The sequence below is a fragment of the Toxotes jaculatrix genome, chromosome 18 (assembly GCF_017976425.1).
Source record: "Toxotes jaculatrix isolate fToxJac2 chromosome 18, fToxJac2.pri, whole genome shotgun sequence".
Lineage (NCBI taxonomy): Eukaryota > Metazoa > Chordata > Actinopteri > Toxotidae > Toxotes > Toxotes jaculatrix.
Window position 1 is genome coordinate 21,764,131 of NC_054411.1, and position 25,444 is coordinate 21,789,574.

Genomic DNA, 25,444 nt, shown 5'->3' on the forward strand with positions numbered 1-25,444 from the left:
TACAGTTACGTAGTATATAAACATCAATACTCATTCTTCTACATTCATGTTCAGCGATGTGGACATACCAGCCTCTACTATTGCTGGCTTGTTGCTGGGACAGACAGACAGCACTTTGAGAACGCGGCTCGTGGTCCACAGCAGCTTCTCATAGTTGTAGTTCCTCATGATGAACACCAGACCCTCTGGGCCTCCATTAGCGAGGATGATGAGCTGACGAAGGCAGAAGTAGGAGGTGTAAATATGTAATAAAAAAGAGGACACAACAAGAACCTCCTTCCCAGTGTTAAGGTCCTCTCCTCACCTTGCTCTCCTGGTTGCCATAGGACAGGAGCTGCAGACAGTCAGTGGTAATGGCCAAGAACTTGGGATTGCTCTTTTTCAGTAAGGGAACCATCCTCTGCAGGCCATCGGCGAGACGCACTGCCATCTTAGCCCCCTCTTGGTGCAACAGCAGGTTGTGGAGGGTGGTAATAGCGTAAAATAAGACTGATTCCACCGGTGAACTGCATAAATGAGACAGACAGAAAGGAAAAGATGTAGAGATTTAATAAAATTAGCAAACGTCAAGGAGCATTAAAAAATCTGTGGTGTTTGTTGACTTCTATTAGCCACCAATGGCGCATCTACACAAGTTTGGCAGACATGGGGTGAAGAAGCAAAAAAGCTTATGTAGTTGGTGTAGCTTGTTCACAGCACCATCCTCTTAAATGTGTTTTCTGTTCAAAAACTAGTCAGCATCTGATGAAACTTTAATGATGAAATTAATACGGATCAGCAACCTTTTGAACTTGTATCAACCTTGATATCAACTTATATCAACCTCCCAAAATAGTACAGCTGTTTTGTTAATATATCTGCAATTTATATAATCCAAAACATGACAGTACAGTCTTTTAACTCCCTGAAGTCATTTCTTTTATTTACAGGTTTCTGGCACTGTCACATGGTGCCTGTCACATGGTGAAGGCATGTCTGTACTACTGAACAATGTGGATGCAAAGGGTTTATGAAGGCAGTCACAGTCATTCTGATAATGCTATCATGAGGTTGAGATGTGTGGTTTTCCTGCAATTACTGGATGGATTGGTATGTATTTGTTACATATTTGTGTTCCCCTCAGGAAAAATTGAAATAATTTCAGTATGCAAACAAAACAATGATACAACTAATAAAAAACTAGAAGTACCGCATGGCAGTGGTATCCCTCCGCACGGTTGGGTGCCTGTTTGTAGCAGATCTAGAGGTAGAGCTTAGGGTGTTTTGTACTGATAATGGCAATGTTTGGGAAGTTTGGGAAGGTTAGTGTTGGGTGTTCACAAGCAAAACGTACACAAGATCACAGTGGCCTTGACCTTTGACCTCTGACCTCCAATACATATTGACTCCATCTTTGACAAGCAGTGATAATATGTGCAAAATTTGAAGAACATCACTCAAAGCATTATAGAGATAACATTCTGAAGCACAACATTTGCATTAAGATCACAGCAACCTTGACCTTTGACCTCTGACCTCCACAATCTAATCAGTTCATTCTTGAGTCACAGTCAACATTTGTGCAAAGTTTGAAGAGCATCCAGAAATGAAATGAACATACGGTCACAGCAACCTTGATCTTTGACCTTTGACTTTCTAACTAACCGAGACTTTCTAACTAACCGACCCCAGACTGTGAGACTCGGCCCCCACCTCTCCTCCATTTGCACGCTGAGCACCGGCTCTCCACAGGGCTGTGTGCTGAGCCCCCTCCTGTACTGCCTCTACACCCATGACTGCAGTCCGGCCCACAACAGCAACCTCATTGTTAAGTTTGCTGACGACACTACAGTGGTCGGACTCATCTCAAAGGGAGATGAAGCAGCCTACAGAGAGGAGGTCCTGAAGTTGGCATCCTGGTGTTCAGAGAACAACTTGGCTCTGAACACCAAGAAAACCAAGGAGATCATTGTCGACTTCAGGAGGCACTGCACCGACTTAGCCCCCCTCTACATCAACGGCAAGTGCGTGGAGAGAGTCCACACTTTCCGGTTTCTTGGGATCCTCATCTCCGCTGACATCTCCTGGACAGAGAACATCACAGCGGTCATTAAGAAGGCTCAGCATCGGCTACACTTCCTGAGGGTCCTCAGGAAGCACAACCTGGACTCCATCCTGCTGCTGACCTTCTACCACTCGTCCATTGAGAGCCTGCTGACGTACTGCATCACAGTATGGTACGGCAGCTGCACCATGGCAGACAGGGAGAGGCTTCAGAGGGTAGTTAAGGCGGCACAGAAGATCTGCCCCCTCCCCTCCCTGATGGACATTTACACCTCCCGCTGCCTCAGCAGAGCAAAGAGCATCATCAAGGACAGCTCCCATCCTGCCTTTTACTTTATTCTATTCTATGTTGTATATTTATACATGTTGCACTGGAGAAGGAGATGCTTTCTATCTCGTTGTACATGTAAAAGATGTCCAATGACAATAAAAGGCATTCTATTCTATTCTATTGGCCTCCAAAATCTACTCAGTTCATGCTTGAGGCAGTTGACATTTGTGCAAAGTTTGAAAGCCATCCCTCAAACGGTTCTTACGATATGACCATGCAAAACATAAATATGGTCATAATGACCTTGCCTTTTGACCTTTGACCTCCAAACTCCTTTCGGATCCGCCTTAAGTCACAGTCAACATTTGTGCAAATTTTGACAGACAAACCTCAAAGCGTTCTTGTGATATCGTGCGTAGAAGAATCCGGGACGGACAGTCTTGGATATCGCCTGTACGGAGGCATAAAAACAAGATGCCTGTCAGATGATAACAATGACAGTGGGTGGATTAGGATGTGGGACAGTTGATCAAGTGAAGAAAAAATAGAAAGACCTTCTTCAGGCAGCCAGGAGAGACACATACAGCTCCTTAGACATCAAAATGCATTACTTTCTGACGTTTCACTTCTGCCTCCAGTGGTCCCAAATTCTCCATCCATCTTCTCTTAGTTAAGCAAATGCTGTGCAGCACAGCTTCTAAACACATGATGGTAAATGCCCTCTCTGGCTCCATCCTGATTTCACTGTGCAAGCAGTTGAATCTAAAAACTCTCTAATACCCAGGACCTTTTTAAGTGTAGGCTAAAATACACAGGGGGTGGACATGTTTCATATTTAACCAAAACATAAGCCACACACACCTGAGCTTGAGCACACTTTAGAGCACTCAATGATCAACCTCATCTGTGAATAGTTGTATATCATTTCCTGCTCCATCTGGGGTACTATGACAGATATCAACAGTAATAAGAATAAGAATTATGCCAGAGAGCCACCCCTCCTCACACCCACAAGATGCATGCGTCATGGGCAGACCCATTTCGTCACACCACCATATGAATTAATTTTATGTCTGCATCACACATACATACACACAAACACACACTCACACACACACACACATACACACACACATACACACACACATACATACACACAAATCCCTTCCTAATGTACTTGCAGAAGAAGTGCTATACACAAAAACAGAAAGAGGGAATCTTATACCAAAAAGAGTGGGTAACATTAACTTTTGTTTTGGCTCCAAACGTGCCTTTTTGATGATCTGAACATGCTATATTCACTACAGAATGAAGTACAGTGGTTTCTTAGATCTCTTTATGAATACAAACGAGAACGACACATTTTAAATAGACAATGCATCAGACATTTAAAAAGATTCAAAACAGACTGAGTAAAATGACAAATGGAGGAGCAGAGAGAGATAAAACAGCCTCCATGAAGAACAGTACAGAAATAAATAGGGAGAAAGAGGAGTTTTTTTCTGATATTAATGCCATTTCCTGTGTCTAACCAGATTACCACCCAGTATCACACACACAAATTAAAGGATTTCATTATGGAGGAGGTTGCAGAGGGTGGCAGGGACAAAGAACAAACTCAAACCTCCTTAAAAAAAAAACAAAAGAGACTGAGGGTGGGAAAGTGTGTATTAACAGGCAGAGGTGAAGACGGGCAGAGCAAGACAGGCAGAGCATGTTGATAGCATTAATACAAGTCGCTCACACCAACCTCTCTCTCTCTGAAGCCCTTTTATTTTTTCTTATTCAATTTTCTTTCATTTTCTGGGAGAATTAAGCTTTAAATCACTTAGTAGTATGATTTACTCCCCTCTGTTAAGCCCTTGTGTGAAGGATTTGCATTGCTGCCTGGAGGTTGGAAAGGCAATGAATTTGAAGGCTAGCCTGTTAGCGTCATCTGTTATCGTTTTCAGATGACCTCCAGTTGCCAGCTATTTAAAGCTTTCAGCTTTCAGTTTTCAATAGCTTACCATCTGCACAGCAAAATCTCCAGTTAAAATTCAGTTAAAAGTTAAAATTCAAGTGTAAAGCCAATTCAGAGTAAAGTGTTGAAGTTCTGGTGTTGATTCTGAAGTAATTAACTCTATGCTGGTGTGAAGACATTCTATTGTGGGCGGAATTTTACGGAGTTATCTGTATTCAACATCTATGAGTGTTAAATGGAACATCTGAGTATTTTGGTAGGTAGATTAGGTGGACAAGTTGACGGCGACCATTTTCTTTTGCTTGCCTCAAGAATGAGAAGGAGGGACTGGTGAGTATTAGTTGTTTTGCACCAAATGCAGCCATCGTACTTAAAACGCACATTAAGTAGACATGCCCAGGGCTGCATAATGGAGGATAACGCAGTTGGTTGTCATTTATATTAGTTTATCTTATTCCACAATTGGCTTACAGTAGACTTGTAAAACTCTTTGTGAAACTAGTCTCTAGCTGTGTGAGTTGAGTAAAGTTTGCTCGAAAGAGGGTCACAATCAGGTTTTGTCTGTGCTTCATTCATGTTAATGTTGCCTGCAATTGTTAACATCATCAAATGAATTGACTTGCCGCTGCCAAATCGATTTTGACGTTAAACCAAGTGGCAACCCACTGTGACATCACACACTGGTTTGTGTACTGCCATTTTGAAACCTCAAGTTTGCCAATTTGGCCTTTGCCATCTTGGTTTTTTGGATGCAGAAGTTATCATATTTGGATAAGGGGGCAGGGTGGGGAAAGGATGGGGGCGAGTCTGAGTGAGAACACAAGGACACTCTCCTCAGCCACCTACACCAGCAACCTGACTGCTTCCACCACATTGGGGTAAGTTACTAACAAACTTAGCTTCCATAATTCGCGGTAAACTTTAAAGCTAAGTGTTAAAGCTAAATACATCAAGAAATATTACATATAAGAGAATAATGTAATGTAATGTTTTACTAGGTGAAGTTACATATTACATAGTGTAATCATGGGTGTAACCTAACTATAAGCTAACTGTGTATCATCACCCACAGATGCAAGTGAGGGCTGGTGTCGATCCGAGGAAAATCGACAAGGCTCGCAGGTTTGTGAACAGTGTATTATATACAGCTATATATGTTTTAATAGTTTAACTGGTTATTTAATTCATCAATTCATTAAATTTTTTTTATACACCTTTCTGGTGATATTGATGTAATACAATTGTTGAAATGAATAGTTTTTAATGTGCAATAAAGGTAATAAAGCTCTACCCTAAGTTTGTTGTTTTTTTCATATATCTATTTTGCATACTATTGTAATCATCCAAGATCACACTAACAGAGGTTTTTTCCAGAATTTGTAATGTATTATAAGCCTATTTTTACATTAGCTTAAATCAATTACATAAATAATAGAAATGTTTATTTAATGTTGCAGTCCTTGACCCTTGACAAAGATCAGAAGACATATTAAAACGTGTGCTTTCCTTATGTGAGTCTTTTTTACATACCAATTTTAACCCTCCTGTTGTCATCAGGTCAATTTGACCTGTTTTCAAAAGTAAATGTCATAACTTTGGTTTTCTTCGATAAAATTGCATGAAAATTAGATCGATGGTTCCATACTATGCTCCTTGCAAGGAAAATGTATTAACAGTCACCAACTTCTCAAGTGAAAGTATTTCCCAATTTGATATCTGGCCAAGCAGAAGTGATATGCTGCTGTAACCACTGTAAAAGTATGTTTTAGACAGAGTTCGGAGCAGTTAAATAGTTTATTCTATTTTTGTTGAATTATGTGTGTTTTATAGCATCGGTGTTCCTTGCGGGTCAATTTGACCCGGCCATATTTAGTGATGCAATGGGTCACAGTATAACCTTCAGAAGAAGAAAAGGAAGTGTCAGAGGAAGAGAACGTCACTGAAAATTTGACTTTGCTCCAAATGATGAGGAGGAATCAAGTGATTAAGAGAAGCCTGCTGAAAATGAAGATATTTTCCAGTCCAAAGATGGAAATGTTCTCTGGTCCTCCATTCCTCCAAGTGACCAACGGCGTATGTTTGGTGCAGAGAGGGAAAGGATCCCCCAAGGGCCAACAAGGTATGCTGTTTCTCGTGCTGATAGCATAAAGTCTACATTTGAGTTGTTTATGCCAGAGGAAATTGAAAAGATAATGCTGGAGACCAATAAGGAGAGGTGTCATGTAACAGGTGGAAGAAGATGGATAAAACGCATCTACAGGGATACCTAGGTCTTTTGATTCTTGCTGGTGTCTACCGGTCCAGTAAAGAGGCTATGTCCAGCCTATGGCATACTCAGTCTGGGAGGGCAATTTTTCGTACAACGATGCCACTGAAGACATTCCACATCATCTCAAGAATAACTCGTTTTGATAATCATGACACCAGACCAGAGCGCCATGCCAGAGACAAACTGGCTGCCATCCAAAAGGTATGGGATAAGTGGGTGTGTCACAGTGATGTGACAGTGGATGAGTGCCTGTTCCCATTCAGAGGTCGATGTGGATTCAAGCAATATATGCCAGGTAAACCTGGCAAGTACGGCATCAAAATCTGGGTAGCCTGCGATGCCCAGACCAGCTACACCTGGAACATGCAAATGTACACAGGTAATCAGGGTCAGCGTGTGGTTCTCGAGGTGACAGAGGGTCTTCACACCATCACGTGAAAACTTTTTCACGTCCTATGCCCTTGGCCAGGACCTGCTAAGGAGGAAGCTGGCCATGGTGGGAACTATGAGGAAGAACAAACCAGAGTTTCCCCCTGCACTGCTGGCAACAAGAGAGAGGGCCAAATCCTCTTCCCAGTTTGTGTTCACTGACACACATGCTCTTGTCTCCTACTGCCCCAAAAAGAAAAAGAATGTGCTTCTCATGAGTACTCTGTATCGGGACACTGCAGTTAGCACCCCAGAGGACCAAAAGCCCCAGATCATCCTTGATTATTACAAGAACAAGGGGTCAACAACCTCAACAAGGTATTCCACTTTTTTTCATGTAATATTTATTTATTCAGGCCTATGCACTGCATTCTTGTGTAAATAAATAAAAATTAATTTTTGACTGATTTGTTGTTTATTACTTTTGCTGCAGGTCATCAGTGTATACAGCTGTAAATGAATCACAGCCCGTTGGCCCCTGACGGTATTCTACAGCATGCTTGATGCATTCAACTCCTTTGTGCTGCGGTGAGAGATGGACCCAAGCTGGAATCAGGACAAGTGTCACAAGAGGAGGCTGATCCTTGAGGAACTTGGAAGAGAACTTGTGACACCTCTCGTGAGACAGGCACTTCCCCGCACGCCAGCCTCTGCCAGCTTGGTCATGGAAGTCCAGCAGGATGCATTGACCTCTGCAGCTGCTCCCCCTCACCCAACTACTCCTCCTCACCAATCACCCAAAAGGAAGAGGTGCTAGTTCTGCATGAGTGACAACAAAACCAGCACCAGGTGCCAAAAATGCAATGCATATATTTGCAAAAAGAATAGCATTGTAACCTGCCACTCATGCAAATGAAGACAGACACACACACTGACTGTTTTTGATTTTATGATGAAGTTGAACGCATGCATGAGCACACACACACACACACACACAAAACAAACACAAACACCAGTTTTCACTTTTCTCCTCTGTCGTTTTCCACCTTCCTCTGTTTTCCATGACTGAGTGTGACCTTGTTGGTGTCCAACAAAGAGAGACAACATTAAGAAGCAGCAGATAGTTCACAGTGAGACTCTATTCTGCACAGTGGTTTACACACACACACACACACACACACACACACACACACACACACACACAGTTTCTCTGTTAATTGTATCTTTCTAAAGAAGTTGAAAATAGTTTTGCGGATGTTTTGAAATAAATGCTTTGCAAATCATATTTGTTTGCTCTCTCTTATTTATGAGTACAATTGCATCAGTCAGTTTTGATCTGGGGATATTCTGGTTAATGTTTGACAAATACCAGTCAGTGGTCATCCAAAATAACTAACAATTTCTGCTTATTTTATTCAAGAACATGGGATAATTTTATGTAAATGAGATAAAATATGTAACACAGAATGGTGTTATCATTTTACACTTTATGCTTTATGTACAATCGAACTAGACGGGTCAATTTGACCCGGGAGGACAAGGGGTGTGAGTATTTGCTGCCATTAAAAAAACAGAAATGGTTTCAAAACAATATCCTGTCTAAACTTTGACATATACCAGTCTGTGATATTCCATCTACTTGTGTCAATTGAGCTGGGAGGACAAAAGGTGCATAGTAAATGGGAAGAAAATATGAGGGTTAATGACACTGAAAACACTAATTAACCAAAGCATCCAAGTGCTCTGTAGTTCATAGAAAATGCACTCAGTGCCATTACCTTACAGGAGGTTTATTTGAAATTCAATATAACAGAAAACTGTGATAACAAATTAATAAGGCACATTAAACACATTTTCAATTACAATAACTGTAGTTTGGAATAAAACTGTACATGAGCTGTGCTACACTGACAGTCTTAAGTCTCCATCAAATGAAAAACATACAAGGACATGCAAAATCAACTATTTAACTGCTCCAAACTCTGTCTAAAACATACTTTTACAGTGGTTACAGCAGCATATCACTTCTGCTTGGCCAGATATCAAATTGGGAAATACTTTCACTTGAGAAGTTGGTGACTGTGCTAGAGCTGATTAAACACTTTATATATTTTTTCAATCTTGTTTATTACCATCGCCTCTAACAACAGCAGAGATGAAGTCCAAGGCATAAAACTGAACGTGTGAATATAAGGACAGAGAACAATAAACTTCTAAAAAGTTGGCCCGTCCTTTCATCAGATGAAGCTGAACTGGATCTGAGTTTCCTGGCATCCATACATGTAGTCTCCTTTCTCCACAATCAGATAAATGGCACCAAATACTTTGCTGCAAACATGAGGTCTTCATTCTGTTGGCACAGGCTGTTCAGTTTTCAGTGTGGAAACCTTTTCAATTAAAGTAAAAGAAAAACATTTTAGCTAAGACATGGTGGATCACAATAAATCGTATTTACTAGCTGGTCAGGGTTACAGTATTAAATGAACAAACTCATATGTGACAAATGTTGTTCTATACATTGTGTATTGTACAAAGAAGAACACACTTCTAACTCTTAGATATGATCATTGTGTGAATGAACTGCAATACTTGAGTAAATTGAAAATGACATATCCAAAACCAGCTATAGCCTCCTGTCTGTCTGCCAGTGTTGCTGGTGAACTGAGGATCTGTTCATGAAATGTAGTAAACTTACTTCTCTATGTTATTCCTGCTCAGCCAGGATCATTTGACGTCTAATACAGAGCTACATGAACAACGTTGACAATGCGAGTGTACAAGACTTACGTACACCTTTCCTCACCTGTTTACCTTCTGAGATATAGCAGACATTCATAACTACTTAATGGCAGGGTATGAAGTAAGCGTTACAGTTTTAATCACATTTAATTTAATTAAATGTGATGTTAACCTGAACTATTACGATGTCCTGATGGATAATTTTATTGACGTCCATTAATGCAGTACATTCTACAGTAACACAATACACTGAAACTTGGTTACATGTCTGAAACAAAACAAACATTGTTACATTAATGCACAGGTTTACAGTGGTTAATGAGTTGGCTACCAGTTGGCTAACGGTGGCTACCAGCCCAGCAGGGCCAGGTACTGTAAACATAGCAAACGCTAGCACTAGCTCATTAGCTTGGTTAGCAAGGCGCATCTGTAATTCATATAAACCGTGATATTAATTGTGATGCTAATTGTCTCCACTTCTCTGACTTCTCTGGTCAGAGCAGAAAGGAAAAATGCACCAATGTTTGGGCTGCAGTGTACACATTTTACTTAACTCTAAACTGTATTAAAATTGGACACCATTTAGATAATAAATATTTACTTACCGAAAAAACTGGATACCAGAATCTTCGGAGGATCTGTTGGTACAACTGACCGAAGGACAAGTTGTAATTACGGCGAACCCAAAAAACTTATGAAAACAAGATAACTAACAACATAAGAGACTATGGAAAATTTCTACTCCACTGACAAATAAACACGAATTTAGCTATTGACCCCGTAGTGACATGTGGAAAAAAAAATATTGAATAGTATTTGAAATCGACGATTTTTGAATTGGAGTGTATGGAGTAGGAGATTTTTTGGAGCCAGCCCCTAGCAGCCCTTAGTGGTATTGTACTTTAAGGCACTTCCACACTGGCTTAATTTTTCAGACCCGGAGTCGACATCCATTTTTTTATGAACACTGTAAATGCATTTACGTTTACCAAGTCAGTTAGCTACTTGTTTAGGCGTTTAATTCACGACGAAGCAAAAGTAAATTCCAGCCCTCAAGTAGGCTAAGTGAAGCAGGAGTGATTAAAACCTCTAGTTACTTTAAGTTAAGTTAAGTGCAAAAATAAGTTAAAAGTTAGATTAGTCTGTCAGGAATATGTTTAATTTATGAAAGAGTCCTGTATTCTGCCTGCATAGATTACCAAATAAACAAGTAATGTTACAATGAAGATAAGAATAATGTTGGAGCCAAACAACATATTTGTTGAGCTGTTTTTACTATTTCTGGACATTGTGTAATGTTTTATCCTTAATACATTGACCGGACCACAAAGTAAAAGTTCAGTAAAATTGTACAGTTAAGGCTGGACAATTTGCAAAATAAACAAAATTGCAATTTCTGAATCACAGAATTAAAAGTAAAAAGTATATATAAGTATAATAATGTCTGGCATAAAAGGACAGTTCTTTGTTTTCCATTGTGTTTTTTGGCAAGTTACAAAGATACCGCATTCATCATAAGAAGTGTGAAGAGCAGTAGGCCTATATAAAGTTCCAGACCCGTCAGTCAGATGAAGAACATCTGCATACTCAACAGCTCCAGTTAACAAAAGTATATTTCTGTATATCAGAGAGAACTTGGGTGTAGTGAAAACTTTTGGATGTTGTATTGTATAGGCTAGTAAAACACAGTCTATACAACACAGCTCTGGATTTCTGGCATGGCGGTTGAAGACCATACAGAGAAAGACAAGGCTTGGGTTTAATGAATCAAAAATGCAGACAACAGGAGGAGGTGGTCTGGGGCAAGACAGGGAGCTGCCACAGATTGGTGGTCAGCTGGAAGAAGAGTGTTGTAAAGAGGTCACATCCTTGATGAACCTCACCAGTGGCAGAGAAACAATCCTGCAGAAGATGAAGGAGACCTTTGAGTATAGAGAACGCCTCATCCACCAATCGGTGGATGACCAATCGGACAACATATTCTCAATGTTTCCAAAGCTATCTGCAATTCTTAGCTAAAAGCGATGAGTCAGAAATGTAAATTTAAGCAACTGTGTTCTTTCATTTCTCTGTTGCTGTAGATACATGAAGATATCAGCCTCCTCTTTGGGTCCGAAAGAGCTGCCAGACTGCTTGAAAAGTGGAATACATCCTTTAAAACAAACATGATCAGAGAAGCAGAGAGCCTTACGACTACCCCACTGCTCCAAAGTTTGCTGATGTCTGCTAGAAATCAGAACAGTGATGAATCCTCTGATTGCACAAGTACTGAAATTAAAGGCCACATAAGATTAATGCATTGTGGCATTTACCAATACTTAAATAGATGTACTTATGTAAAGTGGGTTTCTCCATGGTTTTGAAAGGAAAGAAATGTATAGCTAAAATGAAACTGAGCTTTTGTCTTACATCTTACAGAGTGGGATAGTGATATGACATCTTTCCAGTTTCTCCTACATATCCTGCCACCTTAGCCTACTAGAAAGAAAAAACAGAAGATCAGCGCAGGTCAGGCCATGGACCATCAAGTTGTGTTTCACAAAGTACAGAAAAAACTTGTGGGGAAATGTTGCACAGAATGAGTTTTAGAGTACAACAATGCAACTTGACATGTAATTCTCCCACAGTCATGCAGGAGCCTTGAAGAACACCTAGAGAAACATGAGGGACATCAGCAGCCATACCTTCTTGCTTCTGGAACCTCCAAACAGGCCATCAGCACTTACTACATCGTGATTGACAAAAAGCTCATCCCCTGCCAGGGAACCACATCATTGGCAGCGTTTGATGAACTCTTTAAAGTGCACTTTGTTTTCAGTGTAAGGTATGATGATGCTTCCAGCAACATGTACACCTTTCTCCAGATAACAGTCTACAATATCGATGTTGATACCACTAAAGAGAGGCCAAAGGTTAAAGAGTTAAGAGCCAATTTTATGAACAGGCGCTAAGAGCCAAGTTCTTAAATGTTTACGTGCAACCTTTATAATTCAACGCGCGGTGCACTTGGTGCAGTTATCCAGCACTTTTTTGGTACAAAACATTAGAGATGAGATATTGTATATCTATCAGTATTGAATATCACATTGGTTTTGTTGTTTGCACAGACTTTGTCAATGAGATGCCAGTGTTGAATAAGATTGTTTGCATCTTTCTTAGAAATGAAGTTTGGTTTTTGGTATCTGAAATGGAGACTACATTTGTAGAGCATTTCCATGCATTTCATGTTGTTGACAATGTGCATAATGTTTCAGTTGACTTGAGATACTTCAAACCTTTTAATGTCCAGATGTCTTATGGTACAGACTCATTTTTCTATGTTGTGCCAGACAGCTATTTTGTTTAAGGTAAGCAGCAAAAGCTGTTGTAAGCAGTATTATAGAAGGTCATTGCAGGTCATAAGGTGTTACAAAAGGTGTACCCTGCATGTTATGAAATTTAATGTTCCTTGTTAAAGGAAAAATAAAACTTTTTGATGCAGTAATTGTGAATATTGCACATCGGTAGTGGATGGTTAAGTAGCACACTGTACATTTCAACTCTCTGAGGTTCAATACCAGTGGGCCATGTAATTTTGTAAAAAGCACAGTAAACACCAGTTAGCTGTACATTTTACACTACAAAGTGTTACTCATCACTCCTGCAGTGTTAATTGGTGTCTCTAATGAGTGAACTTTCTGAACACCAATTTAGTTTTTTTTTTCATCCATTTCGGTGTTAATATTTGACAGTGTATAAGTTTGTCAAATAACTATGCAGCTGTGTAATTTATTGTTAACTTCACCTACTACACCACACTATAAGTTTGGTAACACTGTCATAGTGTTAATAATGTAACACTTTGTTAGATTTGTGTTCTCGAATTTGCATATTTACAGAGAGTGTCTTTCATGAATCTTTTTTTTTAAATTCCAACAAGTCTTCCAACCTAATTTACCATGTAAGTCCTTTGTGCCTATCCTAAAATACAACCCATAGGGGTGCAACAGTGGCAGCAACCCTTCGCTGTCATGGTTACAATAATAATCACACAGTTAAGATGTTTGAACAGTCATAGATTAAAGACAGCACTGACTATCTGTTCAAAAGGTAAACAATAAGTGGTGTCTTGTGGTATTTTGTTGACATTGTCTCTCTGTTTACTGCATCACATGCCTTCCTCCTTTGCTCCTGTCATAATTACTACAGTTACTAGATGTTGCTTAATAAAATGTAATTATGAGTCATTATCTGCCTGCAGAAATGACTTATGGGGCCGTTTTAGCATCATAACAATAAAATGCTGTTATTTACAAAGCATTCAAATTTTACACTTTGTTTTACAATATTTGATTTTTACAACTAAAGTAGAACATTTGTATGGTTAAGTTTCGGCCACTTTGTTAAAGCATCTTTAATCGATGCTCTTCTGACAATACATTAAATGAAAATGTGCTCTTGTGCCTGCCTGTCCTCTCATCATGTAACAGTCTTAGTTTTCCTTTTAAGAGCTTATATATTTTTTTTATTTAACATCACGCATATGTGCATACTCATGCAATACACAGCTCCAATTCATATTTTATCTCTTTACATGCGGACATACATGGGAGAGATTTGTAGAGCATATAAAACTTTAATAAAGTATTTAATAAATTATTCAATTTGACTATTTCCATTGACCCTAAAATTAATTTCCTTTTTTTTTTTTTTTTACAGTTATAATACTTGATATTTTTACAATGTGAAAATTATGTAAAAGGGGTCATGCACGGGCCCACACCTAAAGAGAACTATCAGCTGAATCTGTAGCTCCCCTGAGCTCTATAGTGAGTTTCAGTTCATTGTTAATCTGTCCGAACCACAACGTTACTGTTTTGATTCACTCTCAATGCTCTCATAGCCTTGTTTGTGGCTGTAGCAGCTGTTTTCAGAGAGAAAGCTGTAAAAAGCCACTGTACACTACCTGCTCAGCAGCAAACAGCAATATTAGAGAAGCATTTAGAGGCTTGCTGGTAAATAGTAGTTTTAAGTTACTAGACAGCCAGATATTTTTCTCAGGAGATGGTGAACACCAAACCAGAGCTGAAGAAAGAGAGGACTTAGATTCATCAGATGGACTCAAACTCAACTGAAAATGAATGATTATGTGGCTCTGTAACTTATGGATGTGTGTTGGCAACATAAAAGGTGATGTCAAGGTTATGTTCTGACAGAACTCCTGTCTGCTGCCCCCAAGTGGCCAAAAATATCTGCTATGTTCCCAACCTAAGTGCCCAAAACCATTTATTAATGCAGGTTCAAAGACCAGGCTCCCCGGACTCACCACCATGCCACACCACTGAAATCTAATAGGTAGATTTCAATTAAATTTACTGCAATATAGTATGCTCAGAAGTTCATCTATCATATCTTATATTGTTTATCACAGTAATATAGTTCACTGTAATCAAATTAAATTTTTTCTACCTCAGCATACGGACCAGTGCTGGTATCCCTCCAGACTTAAATATGGCCAGCAGTCCCTCCCTCTGGTGTGACAAGCTGTGGAGTACGCTGGCTGTGCAACGGGCTGTCTCCATGTCAACTGTTGTTGTCATGGCGCGCACCACAGCACCCACCAAGGTTGGAGATTGCACCAGCACCCGCCGACTTGCCTCCTTTCGGGTCAGCTGGTTGACTATCATGGCCGCCTTATTCACCACAACCTGGATGTATGAAAAAAAATATTTTGTAAGCTAAGACACATGAGTGTGTAAAACGTAATCCTATTTAAGTGAAATAATTGTGGCAGTGTACCGGATCCTCATCTGCCAGCAGCTTGGTGAGTTCTGGCACTGCTCTGGTTGCTAGCTCAGCATCATCCTGGTAGTTTATCAGATGGACGATAGCTGTCTTTAGCAGCTGGGAGGGCTCAGCCAGTCTCTGTACATTGCTCTGCTGTGAAGGATCTGATTGGACAGGCATGGCTGCCTCCCCCTCCACCAGGGTCTCTGGGAACATCGCAGCCCTGACGCGCTGAGCTCGCGTTAGCGAGTACTGAGCGTCTAAATCTGTCAGAGGGAGATAGAAACAGAGAGAGAGAAAGAGTAAGATATAGTGAGAGACTCTGGGTGTGTGTGTGTGTGTGCGCGCATGTGCATGCGTGTGTTTTTGTTAGTACATAGTGAGTTTACAGAAGATAAAACTCTGGACTATTAAAAGAAAAGAAAGAAAGTGGTTAAACCATGCAGCCTGTGTGTACCAATCTGTGTGTACCAGTGTTACTCATGGTGTGGGGACATAAATCTGAATCTGTTTTTACTGAGTCATATTGTGGGAACTTGCCTTTGTTTTGGGAACAAACATTGACTCCAAGTTCTAACAACTTCTCATTCACTTCTACAGTTAAGACTTTAGGGTAAGGTTAGGGTAAGTCTCCAGGAAATGAATGTAAGTAATCTGAAGTAAGTAATCATCTGTAGTGATGGAAACACAACTGTGTGTGTGTGTGTGTGTGGGTGTGCGTGTGAAAGATAGTAAGATCAAGCAAGAAAGCCACCACAGCATTGCTTGAGTAAGTTGGTTAAATAACACTGAAATGTGTAATTACAGCTGGGAGATAAAGTTTGATTTGTGACTTGCTATTCAGCATTCAGCTAACATGATAACAAGTGTTATCTGAATGCATTATTGAATCCATTTTGCATTAGTTCCCCAAAGGCCAAACATTGCGTTAGAATGGGCCTCATTAAATGTGATCTGATTTGACTAAATATGGCTAAGTTTGGTTTAATCTGGACTAAACTAAGAAGAGACACTGTGTCTGCCCCAGGACCAACAGTAGTTCAAAAGTGTCTATATTTCACCTCTGTCTCTTAGAAATGATGTTTATATACAACTAAACTGCACCCACAAATACATTTTGTGGGAAATGTAATTGAGTGTCTGATCTGCCACTCATACAGATAAAGCTTGATTAAGGTACAGCAGTATCCTACCAATAGTCCTGTAACTTTGGCCTTCCAGCTTTGCAAATACAACCATCCACCTTGTCCTCCCTAATTCCTCATTACAGGCTTTCACTTCATGAAGCCTCCAAAAAGAATCTTGACACGATTCATATGTTCCTCTGGTGCAACATGCAGAAGTTGAGAAAGGTTCCATTTTATGCATACCATCCAGAATAAGACATATGGGTAAAATCTACACATTATTGTCTTTCTTTTGTGGTTAACAAGAGCTCATCTAGCTGACAGAAGCAAACTTTAAGACCACTTGCCTTCAGTTAAAGAGGTGAATCATTCAAATGTGTCACAAAATATGTGAAGAACATGCTCTTGAAGCTCTTGAGCTTTTGAACACAAACATTACACAAACCATTCAAAAGTAGGACTTGATGCAGCTAATTAGGATGACAAGTAAGTATTTATGTATCTACATTTTACAAGATGAAGCAGTGGAATAACTGCTGAGATGAACTGAGAGGAATTTACCATCTGCTGCTGAACCTGGAGGGGGATTTGTAATACACTGTAAATGGGCATTTCTTGTAGAGCTTCTGGTGGTATCATCATCGAAGATATTTTGTAGTTATGCCTAATGAAGAATAATTGTTTGATAGAAGACTTAATCTCAGAGCTGATCACAGACTTGAGAAATCAGCCTTATTAGTCTGAGCCTTAAAGGGTGATTGTACTTATGTGTTAGAGTAATTTATCTCTGCAATCAATGTCATGCATGTCCAGTACTCCAGGATATCTTCCAGGTTTGAAGTGAGTGAAAGGAAGGAGGGCAATGAATTATAAGTAGATAATTTTGAAAGAGGTCAGTTAATGCAGTTAATATTATATTTCACATTTTATTACACATTATTCATTACACATGTACAGGGACAGGGCAACAAAATGCAGTTTAGCATCTAACCAGAAGTGCAAAAGCAGCAAGTGCAGGATATGGCAACAAGTGCAGAATATACAGTATTCGCAGTAGATATATACAATAAATATGATATACAGATGAGTGTTCTATAACAGAATATACAGTTAAATAGGTATTATGAACATACTATACAGATGCATTATGTATCTAAGCGTATGTACAGACATACGGGTAATATGAACTTACTATACAGATAGGTTTATGAATATATGTACACTTTATGGAGAAAAAAGAGGTTGCAGGTTGTAGGAAAGTGTGGGTGGGGGGTGATGGGGGTGGGGGTTGTTAGGGGGCAGGGTTGGTGTGGGAGGTGGAGGTGGAGGTGGGGGGTTTACAGGGGGACTGAGTTCAATAAGGAAACGGCTGTGGGGAAAAAGCTGTTCCTGAGTCTACTGGTTCTTGTGCGGAGGCTCCTAAAGCACCTCCTGGAGGGCAGGAGGTGCTCAAGATGCTCAAGATGCTCTCAATCACAGACCAGTAGAAGTTCACCAGAACGGCTGAGGACAGGTGGTTCTTCTTCAGTGTCCTCAGGAAAAAGAGGCGCTGGTGAGCCTTCTTGACCAGGCTGGAGGTGTTGGTGGACCAGGACTGGTCCTCTGTAATGTAGGTCCCCAGGAATTTGAAGCTGCAGACACGTTCAACAGCCATCCCATTGATGTGAATGGGGCTGTGAGTGCCTCTTTTCACCTCCTGAAGTCCACAATAAGCTCCTTTGTCTTGCTGGTGTTCAGGAGCAAGTTATTGTCGCCGCACCACATGGCCAAGTGCTGTACCTCCTCCCTGTAGGCAGTCTCATCGTTGTTGCTGATGAGACCAATCACCGTGGTGTCATCTGCAAACTTGATAATGGTGTTGGATCCATTACCAGGCCTGCAGTCATGGGTGAAGAGGGAGTAGAGGAATGGGCTCAGCACACAGCCCTGTGGTGTTGCAATCAAACGAAAGATGAATGCAGCCAAGTACAGGGATATCCTGGACGAAAACCTTCTCCAGAGTGCTCAGGACCTCAGACTGGGCCGAAGGTTCACCTTTCAACAAGACAATGATCCTAAGCACACAGATAAAATAACAAAGGAGTGGCCTCAGGACAACTCCGTGACTGTTCTTGAATGGCCCAGCCAGAGCCCTGACTTAAACCCAATTGAGCATCTCTGGAGAGACCTGAAAATGGCTGTCCACCAACATTCACCATCCAACCTGACAGAACTGGAGAGGATCTGCAAGGAGGAATAGCAGAGGAGCCCCAAATCCAGGTATGAAAAACTTGTTGCATCATTCCCAAAAAGACTCATGGCTGTATTAGCTCAAAAGGGTGCTTCTATTAAATACTGAGTAAAGGGTCTGAATACTTATGGCCATGTAATATTTTAGTTTTTCTTTTTTAATAAATCTGCAAAAATTTCAACAATTTCGTGTTTCTCTGTCAATATGGGGTGCTGTGTGTACATTAATGAGGAAAAAATGAACTTAAATGATTTTAGCAAATGGCTGCAATATAACAAAGAGTGAAAATTTTCAGGGGGTCTGAATACTTTCCGTACCCACTGTAGAATGAAAATGGTGACAAAATACATTAATCAACCACCATTTTTCCCATGATGAGGAAACAGAGGTGAGGCAAAATCATGTAATGAAACAATAACTGTGACTGAATCTCCATGCAATAACATATCATTAACAAAAAAGTGATGACTGAAATGAAGAAAATAATGTGATCTTTATATTTTTGTTGTTGAAAAATTTGAGACAAAATCATATATTGTTTTTTCAAACAGCTTGAATCATCTTCCCGGTGACATTACACACCAGCAGTTCATTCAAGAATGAATTGCCAACAATGCTAAAATAGTGGGGCCTAGATATGCACTATGCATTTACTTACAAATGGGGGCTTAGCCTCACTGAAGAATCAGTAACCCAACCAGCTAAGTTGGCTAATCTTTTGCTTAAGACAAGCTTGTTGATTTTATACTGCTAAACATGCTACCCCATAATACTTCCATACAAATTTGATTGTTGGGTCTTGTAGATTTTTGGCCCATGTAGTTAATTGTTGTCTATTTAAGTCTTCTATATATTGGTTACTAAATTATATGGAAAACTGGTTCTGGCTTTGAATACAGTCTTATCAACACAGTCAACAGTTGGAGCTGCAGTTATGGCTCTAACACAGCTTAGGGTGTTAGGGTACTTTACAACTCTTAGCACTTAAAGCATTTTAATTCTTAGTCCCTCTGAGTCACAACTGAGTCAAATCTGAGCACACAGACATAATACATATATTTAATTCAGCCTGATTTACACATGAGTGTATCAAAATCATTGACAGCAACTGTAAATAAATGCCTATTTAGAATACTGGAATGAATACTGGAATGACATGTAGAGTGGTACATGAAGGAAAGGTTACCAGCCAGTGAGATAAATACCAAGACAGACGAGTATTATTAACCCCTCTGCGAGGGCACTAGTGGTGATGTGTGTTGTGTGTTGGTTCATGTTCCACAGTGCTAGCTTAAAATATTACTATTAGCTCGATTGCCCTTATGTTATGGGGCATAAGCATATGTAGATTTTGTGTGTTTTCAGCTCATATTTTGAAAAGTTTACTCTGTAGTAAGCATTCAAATGTCCAACAACAAATGCATTGTTTTCCATCAACAATAATTCATTTTATGCTGTCTGAACACAACTTACCAGGCAATTTGATTTCCTTTTGGTTAATGTTTTTAAAATTTACTGTTGATGGTTTTGTAACTTACAGGGAAAAATACAAAAACATGATCATTAAGATGATATTCACTCTAAAAATGACAGTATGAAGGTGCTAAACTGACAGATACCCACAGCTTCAAAAAGCTGTGGGTATTTCTGAATGCTCATCTCAAAAGAGATGTATGGCTTCAAACTACAAAGACACCATGGCTTGAAGCTGTATCAATTGCAGAGAGCATTACAGAAATTGATGTCCTGGAATAAGCCTCTCCTCAGGGGAAAACAAAGATTAGAAAGTGTCTAGGAAGTCAAATAATAGTCTCCTCTATCTGAGTCGGGGATATAACAAGCCCACCCGTGTCCTCAAGGTCTAAAATAACCGGCCATATTTTGGCTCACCAACAAGTATTTTGGATTCAACAATAAGGGAAAAGGGGCACAGCAAAACCCAGTTGTCATGGATAATCCCACCAGCATTTGTTACAAAATTCAGAGCAACTATTACATTTTATCTCCAGACTTATGGGAATTTGTTCAGTTCCCAAGGGAGAGAACTGCATCACAATTTCTAATTGGTATTACACTCTCCAGAATGTTGTGTGGCATGTCAGGTAATTGACCAGGTAAAACATCCAAATGTTTGTTAGGACAGAATCTACTTCCTCATTCCAAGAGAAGTCTAACCTGTTTTTCTCACAAGATATTTGTACATTCCAGGTAGCCATTGATTTGGTTTTCATTTCAATTTGCATTAAAATCAACTTGTAAAGAGAAAAATATTCCAAAGATACAATATAAATACAATAGAATGCAGGTGTGAGCAAGGATTGTTTTGGTGAGTTCAGGGACACACCAGTCCTGTTGTCACCCTCGGGCTAGTTACTGACAGTTTCATTCATCTGTCTGGCGTGTACTTGCCATGTTCTAAGAGAAATGAGTATCTACTCTGAAGTAAGAATAATGCACTTTGAACCTGCGTTATTGTAACAATGATACATGATTCATTCGCAAACATTTAAATGCAACTTCCATGAACTTTTACTGACGTGGCATTCTTTATTGCAAATTTTCTCTGTTAACGGGATGACATGTCTGAGTACACAAATGTTCTCACACATTTGTCGATATGTGTGGTCCACACATGTTTTTATTCCAATATTCATGGTCATAACTTTGGGCTCTGCCATGTCTGTCTGGGGAACAGGAAGTTTTTGGCTCTGCAGTCTAAAAAATGTCAGCATTACTTGTTCTGTCTTTACCACTAGCTGTGGACTAACCACAGCTACCTGACTGGAAGAACCTGCTGACCTGATGTTCAACCACCAACTTTTTTGGGTTTATAAGAAATAACTTACACTTAACTTTGAAAAGGGTCAGCAATAGTTGTGTTTCGTATCAAATGGGGTAAAACATGGAAAATTTGTTTTTGTTCTAAAATAGTGGTACTACCGTTACATTGGTTCTCATCCTGCAAGGATTTCACCGTATGTGCAATCTGACATTTTCTTAAAGGTAAATAAAAATGCTTGATCTGGGGTTGTTTAGGTGTTTTGAAGCCCTTTCTTCCATTCTTAAAATACACAGCAAGTGTGACTATTTAGCAATCTATAGACCTCAGAGAAATGAACAGTTTCATTGATTAATTTGCCAGTGGTTTATCTATTATCCTGCCTAAATTTGATGGGTTTATGATCCTCAGAGATTTCAACATCCATATTTGCTGCTCCAGAGACAGAGATTTTAGACGTGGAGTGGATGGATGCTTGTAATTCCGACCACTATTGTCTTATTTTTTAACAGGGTGTTGCCTTCACTTTCTTGTAACCCAGGGCCCAAAACTCAACCCATGTCAGGCTCAGGAGGAGAGCGGAAGAGGACACAGGTGCAGAGACAGCGTATGTCAAAAACGGTTTAATCAGTCCAGGTTCGATACACAGGTAGTCAGTCCAAGAAGGCAGAGGTACAGTCAGGGAAAAGGCTAGCTCGAGATCCAGAAATCCAGGCAGGGGTCATACACCACACTAGGAAAACACACGAAACTAGAATAGGTACGGAACGCTGGAAAGCTTGGTTGGAATACACAAGACAATCTGGCAATGAGTGCAGGGGAGACGGAGACTAAATACACCAGGGGGAGGTGCGACAATTACAAACAGGTGAAACACATTAAGGGAGGAAAGGTAATCAGGAAGTGGGAGGAGCACTGATGCTGGACCGACGGCACCGCCACCTCCTTCTCTTCCTCAGGAAACAGAGGTGGCTGGTAGCCCAGAGCGCACTCGAAGGGGGATAGTCCAGAGGCAGAAGAGGTGAGGCAGTTGTGCGTGTACTCTATCCACGGAAGGTGAGTGCTCCATGATAACTGGCTGTGGTGGCAGATGCACCGGAGCGCGGCCTCCAAGTCCTGGTTAGCCCGCTCTGTTTGGCCGTTGGTTTGAGGATGGAAACCCGACGACAGGCTGGCGGTGGCGCCGAAGGCGGAGCAGAAGGCTCTCCAGACCCGGGAGACAAACTGTGGTCCTCTGTCTGAAACGATATCCACTGGGATGCCATGTAAGCGGAAGACATGTTTAATGATGAGTTTGGCTGTCTCCGCAGCGGTAGGGAGCTTACGAAGAGCCACAAAGTGAGCCGCCTTAGTGAAGCGGTCTACAATGGTTAAAATGACTGTCTTTCCTGAAGAGGGAGGCAACCCAGTCACAAAGTCCAGGACTATATGTGACCAAGGACGGCTAGGTACCGCTAATGTAAAAGTCCTACTGGGGGCTGATTACTAACCTTACACTGTGCGCACACAGGACAAGCAGCAACAAAGTCTTTGGTGTCTTTGGTTAGCTCCGGCCACCAGAAACGACGCCGGAGGAAGGAAACTGTCCTCCGAACTCCCGGATGACAGGTGAGCCGGGAGGAGTGCGCCCACTGGAGAACCTGCGGACGAGTTACTTTGGAAACATAGAGTCTGTTAGTGGGGCCCCCTCCGGGGTCGGGTTCCCGGACCTGAGCATTTTTAATGTCTTTTTCGAGTTGCCAGGTTAGCGCTCCTAACACACAAGAGGAGGGAATGATAGTTTCAGGTACCTGATCTGCCTCCACCGGTTCGTGGAGCCGGGACAGAGCGTCCGGTTTAATGTTCTTGGATCCTGGACGGTAGGTGATGGTGAAATCAAACCTGTCAAAATACAAGCCCCACCGTGCTTGTCTAGAGTTCAGCCGTTTGGCGGTCTGGATGTACGTCAAGTTTTTATGATCCGTCCAGACCATAAACGGCTGGGCAGCACTAACTTTGGTGGAATCTGGTCTCAGCTCTCCCTCGGCTACAACAAAACCCAGGAAAGTCACAGATGACGAATGAAACTCACATTTCTCAGATTTGACAAACAGTTTGTTCTCCAACAACCTCTGGAGGACCATCCGAACATGCCGCCTATGTTCATCCAGGTCCCTGGAAAAAATCAATATGTCGTCAAGGTAAACAAACACAAATCTATGCAGGAAATCACGGAGCACATCATTTACCAACCCCTGAAACACAGCAGGTGCGTTAGTCAGCCCGAAAGGCATTACCAGGTACTCGAAGTGTCCCATGGGCGTGTTAAACGCCGTTTTCCATTCGTCCCCAGCCCTGATGCGGACCAGGTGGTAGGCGTTGCGCAGGTCGAGTTTGGTGAAGATTCGCGCCTCCTGCAGGGACTCAAAGGCAGAATCCATCAATGGCAGGGGGTACTTATTCTTCACAGTGATTTTGTTTAACCCCTGATAGTCAATGCATGGGCGGAGAGTACCGTCTTTCTTAGAGACAAAAAAACCCCCCGCCCCAACAGGAGAGGCGGAGGGCCTGATTATCCCTGAGTTCAATGATTCGGCTATGTACTTTTCCATAGCCTCTCTTTCAGTCCTAGCCAGACTGAACAGCCTACTCTTAGGAAGGGGAGCACCCGGCAACAGTTCAATGGCACAGTCATAAGGCCGGTGGGGGGGAAGAGCCAGAGCTCTGGATTTAGAAAAAACCTCAGCCAGGTCGTGGTATTCAGCTGGGACGTTAGCTAAGTCAAGTGAGGGTGGCGCCTCTACTGGGGCTGAGTGGTCACTACCCGGGGGCTGAGCTGAGCGCAGACAGGTGGCATGGCAGAAGTTACTCCAGCCAGTAATGCGGCTGGATGTCCAGTCTATGACAGGGTTATGTAGGGATAACCAGGGGTGGCCCAGAACCACAGGAATCTGGGGAGACGAAAAAAGGTAAAACTGGGTGAGTTCATGGTGGTTACCAGTAACAATAAGATGCACCGGTTCAGTTAGAAACCGAACGGTAGAGACTACTCGACCATTCAGAGACGTAACCGGGATCTGTTTAGGTAAAGTCTCGAAGCCGATGTCTGCCTGCCTGGCCCACTCAGCATCTAAAGGGTTTGGTTCGGCCCCTGAATCAATTAGCACCCGGACCGGTTTTTCCCCCTCTTTCAAAATGATGTGGGCCTCAATAGTTAGGCTAGTCACGGGTTTAGTGGGCGTTAGGTTAACGCTAGTCAAAGTGCCCAATTTCAGGGACGAGCGGAGGCGTTTGGGCGCACCGTACACTCCCTGATGTAGTGACCCTCCTGACCGCAGTAAAGGCACTCACCTGACTTAAACCGTCGTTGGCGCTCCGCTGCGGAGAGTCGACTACGGCCCAGCTGCATCGGCTCCTCAGCAATCTGATGGGTGGATGAATGCTCTGCGGAATTAGAGGGCAGGACAGTAGTTAGTTGGGGAACAGTGCGCTCTCCGGAGCGCCTGGGATGAGCGGGTCTGATCGCCTCTCTGCGTCGCTCCCGCTGGCGATCTGCCAGCCGATTGTCGATCTGGATAACCAGGCTAATGAGGTTGTCCAAGTTGGAAGGAAGTTCCAGAGGAGTGAGGTGGTCCTTAAGTTCCCCGGTTAACCCCGCGAGGAAGGCGTTGCAGAGCGCCTCTTCGTTCCAGCCACTATCCGCTGCTAAAGTCCTGAATTCGACGGCGAAGTCCGCTGCCCGCCGACCTCCCTGTCACGCTCCCATGAGCGCTCTGGCGGCCTCCCTTCCTGGCTTGGTGTGTTGGAACACTAATTTGAATGCTTCGACGAAGGCAGAGAGTGAGTTACAGATGGCCGACTTTCGGCTCCACTCTGCCGTCGCCCACGCTGCTGCTCTGCCCGTCAGAT

The 25,444-nt window shown here is 41.6% G+C and overlaps 1 protein-coding gene across 1 annotated transcript in view; it reads right to left on the bottom strand.

Annotated features, from left to right (window-relative positions):
* Positions 1–25,444, bottom strand: part of jupb (junction plakoglobin b) — a 147,736-nt gene that overhangs the window by 37,564 nt on the left and 84,728 nt on the right. The window contains exons 4-7 of the mRNA XM_041063434.1: positions 15,433–15,686; positions 15,103–15,341; positions 305–506; positions 69–213 (exon numbers count right to left, since the gene is read on the bottom strand). Coding sequence (XP_040919368.1) covers positions 69–213; positions 305–506; positions 15,103–15,341; positions 15,433–15,686 — 840 coding nt within the window. The remainder of the gene's footprint in view (positions 1–68; positions 214–304; positions 507–15,102; positions 15,342–15,432; positions 15,687–25,444) is intronic.